The 8676-nt window shown below is 55.8% G+C and overlaps 1 protein-coding gene across 4 annotated transcripts in view; it reads right to left on the minus strand.

Moving 5' to 3' along the window:
• OTOF (otoferlin) overlaps positions 1–4299 on the minus strand; it is an 81245-nt gene extending 76946 nt beyond the window's left edge. For 2 of the 4 annotated variants that reach the window (XM_086875359.1, XM_086875362.1), the window contains exons 1-2: positions 3804–3922; positions 49–107 (exon numbers count right to left, since the gene is read on the minus strand). In XM_086875359.1, coding sequence (XP_086731485.1) covers positions 49–107; positions 3804–3882 — 138 coding nt within the window. In that variant the 5' untranslated portion in view covers positions 3883–3922. Of the gene's footprint in view, positions 1–48; positions 108–3803 lie in introns of all 4 variants that reach the window. The other 2 variants (XM_086875360.1, XM_086875361.1) reach the window with 2 other exon arrangements.
• Positions 4300–8676: the final 4377 nt, after the last annotated feature.

Here is an 8676-nt window from a genome sequence, read left to right on the forward strand (position 1 = left end):
ATTCCAGTGGGATTTCTGGGATAAAAAAGGATGGAAAACTTCTCCTACCTCGTCAAACTTGGCCTCGTCCTCGCAGTTTTCCAGCACTCGGGTGTAGAAGGAAAGTCCTGGAGAGGAAAAAGAGGGAAAACCTGGATAAAAGCTTGGGAGACGCTGGGATTTTGGGGAAGAGCCGGGTGGGAAAGCTCCACCGGAATTCCACGCCCTGGGAGAGCCCCCTTTGATCCCTGCTCCAACCCTTCCCAATCCCGAATTTTCCTGGCGGTGGAATCTTTGTCTGCTGCTCCCCAGGGGTATCCATGAGTGTATCCCTCATTTTCCAGCCCCATTCCCGAGTGGAAGCCTCTCCTGGCAGCTCCTTCCCATCTATTAATTCCCGGCTCCCTAATTAACCCCGGACACAAACACAATTAAGCCGGAACGAAGTGGGAATTCCCATGGGAAAGTGACTCTGGAGCAGAGCTCGGATCCTGCTGGAGCTTCCCAAAGAATGGGCTGGGGGGTGAAAATTCCCTGTTTTCCTTCCTTTTCCCCCAAGGCAGGCTGGAAAACCGGAATTCCTGGGAAATCCCAGAACCATCCCTGGTTCGTTTCTGTGTGCGGATCAGGGAGGGGGAGAAACGGATCCGCGACGGATCCGGGAGCCCTTTGGATCCAATCCCGGGATCCAATCCCATTCCCAAATCCCCAGTGGGAAACCGGGAGAATCCCAACGGCAAAGCTGGGAATGCCGGAGTCAAATCCAGAGCTGCGGCTGGGGAGGAACCCCCGGAATTCCAGGATGGGAGCGGATTTTGGCCACGGAATCCATCTTTTCTCTCCACTTCCAGAGGGGGATCCACTGCCCACCCACCCCGGTGGCTCCCATGGATCTGGAATTCCGTTTGTGCCTCAGTTTCCCCGGTTTGGAGCTCGTCACTCCAAGGACCATTGGCCTCGGGAATGCTTCATCCCGGATTTCACTCCTCGGGATGCGCCTCCGGAGGGAGAGGCCGGACGGGGCCGGGATTGGGAAGGGAATTCCGGCTCCAGGCTCTGGGATCTGGGAAAAGCGGAGGAATGAGGAATATCCAGCTGGGAGCTGGGAGAGGGCTCCTCATTCCGTGGGAGAGGCTCCAGAGCTTTTCTGGAGGCGTTTTTTCCCAATGGATTTTGGGACTGAGCTCCAACCAGACGCATTCCAGGCCTGGAATTCCATCCTATCCCATCCCAGGCCCGGATTGAGGAAGGAATCATGGAAACACGGAATGATTTCGGTCGGAAAAACCCAGTCCAGCATTCCCTGATCCGCGTCCCCGGGCGCCGCATCCGCAGGGATTTCAATCCCTCTGGGAACAGGGATCCCGCTGCCCCTGGGTGGGAATTATTCACAAAGAATTATTCCCAAGGAATTATTCCCAGGGCAGCGCCGCTTTGATCCAAGAGCCAGAATTCCATCCGGGATTTGAGGAATGGCTTGGAGAGGATGAGGAGCCAGCAGCACCGAGCTGCCTGGAATTCCCAAATTCCCATGGAATTTCCCAGAATTCCCCGGAATTCCCAGAGGACAGCGGAACATTCCCAGGGAAACCGAGCCAGGGAGGAACAGGATGAGCTCCGGGATCCCTTCCATCCCAAACCATTCCATGATCCCAAGAGCCTGGAAAACTCCCCATGCCCTGTTCCTGCCGCTGTCGGAATCCGCAGGGAGCCGGGGAGATCCCTAAGGATCATCCCATTTATTTATCCTTACGGATTATTCCCGGCCCCTCATCCCAGACCGGCTCCTGTGTCCCATGGAATATTCCAGCCCAGATTCCAGCCTGGATTCCAGGCCCAGAGCTCTCATTCCGGCTGTGTGCCCAAGAGGATCCCGGCCATCATCCCTGGAATTCCCATGGAGCCGCTGCCTCGCTTTCCCTTGGGAATTTGGGAAAGGTGCTGGGAGCCTTTGGAGCCAAAGGTTTTTCCCTGCGGATCCGAGGTCTGGATCGAGCCCAAATCCCTCTCCAGGCACATCTGAGCGATGGATCCACCCGGATCCGCTTCCCGGATCCAACCCCACCCGGAATCGCTTCCCAAGCTGCTTCCAGCCCCTTGGAGCAGCCGGATTTTCCTGGCCAGGGCCTGGAGGAGCCTGGGAAAAGGAATTCCCACCTGGAATGTGCACCCCGGCTTGACACTCAACCCCCTTTTCCGCAGGAATTCATGGAAGGGACAGACCAGGAAAAACCCTCAGGACGCTGCTCCAGCTGCCCTGGATTCCTTGGAATTCCATCCCGGAATGCTTCGGGTGGGAAGGGGCCTTCAATCCAATCCCATTCCAATCCCGACACTTCCCGCTATCCCAGGGTGATCCAGCTTTTCCCTGGACGCTGCCAGGGATCCAGGGATTCTCTGGGAATTCCAAGATCCCAGGCCGAGCTCCCCTTTCCCGGTGGGAGCCATTCCCTGGCTCCTGTCCAGACCCAAATCCCGACATTCCCAAATTCCCCCCCCGGGAATTCGGGCCGGATCCGGGACCGGGAATGTTCAGAACTGGAAATTTGGGATCTCCCAGGGCTCTGCAGTGGATTTTCCGGGAATTCCGGCCCTTTCCCAGGGATTCTCTTGGCGCTGGAAGCGCGGCGGGGAGCTGAGGGTTAATTGTCCCTGGTTAATGATCCCAAGGTCATTAAGAGCTGGGAAAGCTGATCCAGGCTGGCCATGGAATTCCTGGAATTCCGCTGCTCCTGCCCTCATCCCGCTCCGCCTCCAGGGATTCCCGGCCTCTGGAAGAGCTGCGATCCCATCCCGAGCTTTTCCCGAGTTTTCCCCGGGAAAACTCCGGCGGCTCCCGAAATTCCCGGGAATCCCGGGAGGATTTTCCCTCCTTCCCACGGGAATCTCTGGAGCCGCCGCGGATCCCGGTGGGAACGGGAAGCTGCGGAATCCTCGGGAGAAATCCGGGCTGATCCCGGATCCCGGGACAAGGGGAGGATTCCTTCGGGATCTCCTCGATCCCGCAAACCGGGAATTCCACCCCGGGAATTCACCCCCTCTTCCCTGGATCAACCCGGGGGGAGGGGATCCCAAAAATCCGCCGCTCTGGGCTCGTGTGTGGGGAAACTGAGGCAGGGACGGATGCAGGGACTCCCCAAATCCTGACCCCAAATCCTGATTCCCAAAATCCTGATCCCCAAATCCCACTCCTCCAAATCCCCCCCCCCCCAAATCCTGCTTCACAATCCTCCTCCCAAAATCCTGCACCTCCAAACCCTGCCCCCAATTCCTGACCCCAAATCCCGCCTTAAAATCTTGATCCCAGTTCCTGTCCCCCAAATCCTGCCCCCACATCCCTCCCCACTTAATCCCGCCCCTCAATTCCTGCTCCAGATCCCTCTCTCCCCAATTCCTGTCTCCAAATCCCGATCCCCCAAATCCCTCTCCAATTCCTGATCCCAAATTCTCGGTCCTCAATTCCTCTCCCCCCATTCCCAGTCCCCAGTTCCTGTCCCCAAATCCCTCTCCTCCAATTCCCGATCCTCCAAATCCCTCTCCTCCAACTCCCGATCCCCAATTCCTCTCCCTAATCCGTCTCCCCAGTCCCCAATTCCCAATCCCCAATTCCCGATCCCAAATTCCCTCTTCCTAATCCCTCTCCCCAATCCCCAGTTCCCAATCCCAAATTCCCGATGCCCCAAATCCCTCTCCTCCAATCCCCTCTCCTCCAATCCCCTCTCCCCTCTCTCTTCTCCCCAGTTCTCTCTCCCCAATCCCCTCTCCCCGCTCCCCTCTCCCCTCTCCCCTCTCCCCGCTCCCCTCTCCCCGGTTATTCCCGGTACCCCGGAACGCCGCCTTGGCGATGCGATCTCCTTTGCCGCGGAGGCCGGAGACGGAGCGGAGCTGCAGCACCAGAGCCATGGGGGGCCGGGATGGGGCCGGGGCCCGGGCCCGCCGCGGTTCGGGGAGCTCGGGGTGGTCCCGGCGCCGTCCCGGGGCTCTGGGTGCGGTCCCGGTGCCGCTCCCGGTGCCGGTCCCGGCGCTCGCTGCAGAGCTCGGGGTGGTCTCGGTGCGGTGCCGGTCCCGGTGCTCGGTGCAGAGCTCGGGGTGGTCTCGGTGCGGTGCCGGTCTCGGTGCGGTGCCGGTCCCGGTGCTCGGTGCAGAGCTCGGGGTGGTCCCGGCGCGGTCCTGGAGCGGAGCCCGGGCTGGTTCCGGGCCGGTGCCGGTGCCGATGCGAGGAGCGAGGTGCGCGGGGCGGTCCCGGTGCAGAGCCCGGTACCTGATGCGGTGCCGGTGCCCGAGGTGGTCCCGGTGCCCGATGCCGATGCCGATGCCGACGCCGATGCCGATGCCGATCCCGGTCCCGGTGCCCGATGCCGGTCCCGATCCCGATCCCGATGCCGGTGCCGATGCCGGTCCTGGTGCGGCGCTCCGGAGCTGAGCTCGGTGCGGTCTCGGTGCCGGCGCGGAGCTCCCCCCACTCCCAGCGCTGAATTATTCAACAGCGGGGCCGCCCCTCCCTCTCCCTCCTCCCCTCCCCTCCCTCTCCCTCCTCCCCTCCCCTCCCTCTACCTTCCCTCCTCCTCCTCCTCCCCTTCCCCGCTCAATTCGCCTTTCCTTTCCTTTCCTTTCCTTTCCTTTCCTTTCCTTTCCTTTCCTTTCCTTTCCTTTCCTTTCCTTTCCTTTCCTTTCCTTTCCTTTCCTTTCCTTTCCTTTCCTTTCCTTTCCTTTCCTTTCCTTTCCTTTCCTTTCCTTTCCTTTCCTTTCCTTTCCTTTCCTTTCCTTTCCTTTCCTTTCCTTTCCTTTCCTTTCCTTTCCTTTCCTTTCCTTTCCTTTCCTTTCCTTTCCTTTCCTTTCCTTTCCTTTCCTTTCCTTTCCTTTCCTTTCCTTTCCTTTCCTTTCCTTTTTCCTCTTTTCTTTTTTCCTTTTTTCCTTTTTTTCCCCTTTTTTCCTTTTTTTCTTTTTCCCTTTTTCCTTTTTTTCCTATTTTTTCACTTTTTCCCTTTTTTCCTTTTTTTCTTTTTCCCTTTTTCCTTTTTTTCCCTATTTTTTCCCCTTTTTTCCCTTTTTTTCCTTTTTTTCCCCTTTTTTTTCCTTTTTTTTCTTCCATTTTCTTCAATTTTTTCCTATTTTTTCCTTTTTTTTCCTTTTTTTATTTTTTTCCTTTTTTTCCTTTTTTTCCTTTTCCCCTTCTTTTCCTTTTTCCCCTTTTTTTCCTTTTTTTTCCCTTTTTTTCCCTTTTCCCTTCTTTTCCTTTTTCCCCTTTTTTCCTTTTTTTCCTTTTTCCCTTTTCCTTTTCCCTTCCCTTTCCCTTTTTCCCTTTTCCCCATAAAATCCCCATTTTCGGCTTTGCCTCCGGAATTCCCGGCGATTCTTTGGGATCGTTTCCATCCCCGGAGCCAAAACGAGCTCAAATCCCCAAAGAAACCCCAAAATCAGGAGAAATCCCCCCAGAACTGGGCTCCAGCCAAAGCTGCTCCTCAAACGGGGGAAAACCGGGAAAAGAGGGGAAAAAACGGGAAAAACACCAGGAAAACACCAGGAAAACATCAGGAAAAAGGAATATTGAGGGGAAGGGGGTAAAAATGGGAGGGAAAAGCAGGAAAAAAAGAGAAAAACAGGAAAAAAACAGGAAAAACCAGGAAAAAAACATGGAAAGGGAAAATTGAGGGGAAAGGGGGTAAAAAATGGGAGGAAAAACCAAGAAAAGAGGCAAAAACAGGGAAAAAAACCAGGAAAAGGAAAAATTGTCGGGAAGAGGATAAAATGGGAGGGAAAACCAGGAAAAAGGGAAAAACCAGGAAAAAACCAGAACACTAGGGAAAAAAAAAAACAGAAAAAGGGAAAACTGAGGGGAAGGGGTAAAAATGGGTGGGAAAAGCAGGAAAAAGGGGGAAAACCAGGAAAAAACCAGGAAAAACCAGGAAAAAATCAGGAAAAAGGAAAACGGAGAGGAAGGGGGTAAAATGGGTGGGAAAAGCAGGAAAATGGGGAAAAAAACAGGAAAAAACAAAAAGGGAAAATCGAGGGGAAAAATGGGTAAAAATGTGTGGGAAAAGGGGGAAAAGGGGGAAAAGCAAAGGGAAATGAGGAAAATAGAGGGAGAAAAGGAGGAAAAGGTGGGAATGAAAGAAAAAAAAAAGGGAAAATAAAATAAAAAGAGGAAGAAAAACTTGGGGAAAATGAGGAAAATGAAGGGAAAGGCGCGATGGATCCGGGAATTCTCCGGGATCTTTAATGGGAAGGGCGGGATCTCCCCCTGGAGCGGGATCTGATCCCCGAGTTCCTTCCCGGCTTTCCGGGATGTTCCCGCCTGGAACGGGCGATCCCAAATCCTCCCTCCGGCCCTCGGACGGCTCCGGGATCAAAGCTGCGATTCCAAGGGAGGCATTTCCCGGCTTTTCCATGGATTTTTGGCTCCCTCGGGCTGGCTGTGCCGAGCGAGGCCTTTGGGGGGCGGCAGCAGCTCGGGAATTGCATCCCGAGATCCCAGCCCGCCATCCCTCCCCTGGATCCCGACATTCCCGGGGGGTTCTTTTGTGGGATTTTTGTGAGTTTCCTGTGGGATTTTTCCCGGGAGATCCCTCCCGATCCTGGCGCGAGTCTGGAATATCGGGATCAGCTGGGGCTGGGATTGGGGCGGGTAAAATCATGGAAAGGAACTGTTGGAAACGGCAAAGCGGGAATTTGGGAAGGAATTCCCGGCTGGGAATTCCCAGAGAATCCCTGGCAGCATCCAAGGAAAGGTTGGAGCAGCCTGGGATTGGGGTTGGAATGGGATGGGATAGAAGATCCATGGATCCCATGGATCCAGCCTGGGATAGCGGGAGGTGTCGGGGTTGGAATGGGATGGGATTTAGGCACTCTCCCACCCAAACCATTCCAGAATTCCATGAAATTTCCCAATCCCAGCTCTATTCCCGCTTTCCGGGCCCCCAGGGTGGAATTTTCCTCCTCAGGATTCCCGGGAAAAGGGAGAGGTCCCAACTCCCGCCAGACTCGGTGCTCTCAGAGCTCTTTTCCAGCCTGGACAATTCCATGAATCCATGGGGTTTTCCAGGCCCGAGGGGTGATTCCTTGTGGGATTTCTGTGGGTTTCCTGTGGGATTTTTCCCGGGAGATCCCTCCCGATCCCGGCGCGAGTCTGGAATATCGGGATCAGCTGGGGCTGGGATTGGGGCGGGGAAAATCATGGAAAGGAGCTGTTGGAAACGGCAAAGCGGGAATTTGGGAAGGAATTCCCGGCTGGGCTGGAATTCCCAGAGAATCCCTGGATGGTTGGAGTGCCCATGGATGGGCTTGGAGCATCCTGGGATAGCGCGAGGTGCCCCTGCCCATGGAAAAGGGGCTGGGACTGGAAGATCCTGGAATCCTCTTCCCAAAAAAACCCCATCCCAGAATCCGCTGATTCCCTGGGATCATCCTCCAAGGAATGTTGCGGTTCCCGGGCGCGTGGCCAGAAAAACCATGGAATTCTTGCGCTTGGAAAATCCCTGGGAGCCCATAGACCCAGCCCTTCCCAGCCCCCATCCCTGTCCCCCCAAATCCAGGGATTCCGAGGGGCCCTGGACAGCCGGAAGGGCTGGAAAACCTTTCCAGGCGGGAATTGCCCCCAATTCTCACCCAGCCTCGCTCGGTGCCACAACCGGGATCCAAATCCCATGGGAAAATTCCTGGGAATTCCAGCCTTGAAGGTTTTCCATTAAAAAAAAAAAAATCCCCCCATGGGACGGGCCGGGAATGAGGAATGAGCTCGGAGAGAGGAAATTCCTGCGGGAATCCTCGGGAAGAGAAATTCCTCACGGGATTCTCAGCGTGGAAGGGTTTTGGTGGGAAGGGACCCGAAATTCCAGGGGCTGGGAATCATTCCCTGATCCCAGCGTGCTCCGGCCTGGCCTGGAGCACTTCCAGACAGGATCTGGAGGATTTGGGATTGGATCCCGGTGGAATCCGCGGGATTGCCGGGACAGGGTTGGGATCGGGGCCTTTTCCCACCCCACATTCCCAAATAATCCGCTGGGATCCACCGGCGCTTCCCTGCTCCCACCCTGCCCAGGGCTTTCCCAGCCTCAGCAATTCCATGGAATCCAGAATTCCATGGAATCCAGAATTCCATGGAAGGGATTTGAGCCGCAGGGATGATTTGAGTCATTCCCGGCTCCCGAGCGGGTTTTATTCCATTTTAATTCTTTTCAATCCCTTTCCGCCCCCCACCTCATCCCGCTTTTCCGGCAGAATCCAGAGGGGCGAGGCTCCCCCAGGCCGGAATCCCGGGACAAATCCATGGATGGGAAGCGAGGAGGAGGAAAAGCCACCGGAACCCGATTCCGCCGAAACCTCCCGAAATCCACTCAAAAATTCCCAATATTTTTGGCCTTTCCTGGAGAAAAGACGAAGCCGGGCCCTTCCCTTCATCCCGGACCGTCATTCCCAGCTCTTCCCGCGAGGCCGGAGTTTGGGATCATCCCCCTCCGTGCCTCAGTTTCCCCGGCGGCTCCTCTCGCCACTCCCGGGGTTTGGGATTCTCCTGCGGGCCGGGAATTGGGAGTGGAAGGATGGGAATTCCCTGGAGCTGGGACGCGGACCCGCCTCCTTCTCTCCGGGCAGGAATTCCAGGGGAAACTCCGCCTTTTTCCAAGGAGTGAACTCTTGGGCGCTCCCGCTCCTCTGCCCTTGGGATACTCCAGCCCCGATTCCCTCGGGAATATTCCAACC

Source organism: Cyanistes caeruleus, chromosome 2 (assembly GCF_971803275.1).
Source record: "Cyanistes caeruleus chromosome 2, bCyaCae1.hap1.1, whole genome shotgun sequence".
Classification (NCBI taxonomy): Eukaryota; Metazoa; Chordata; class Aves; order Passeriformes; family Paridae; genus Cyanistes; species Cyanistes caeruleus.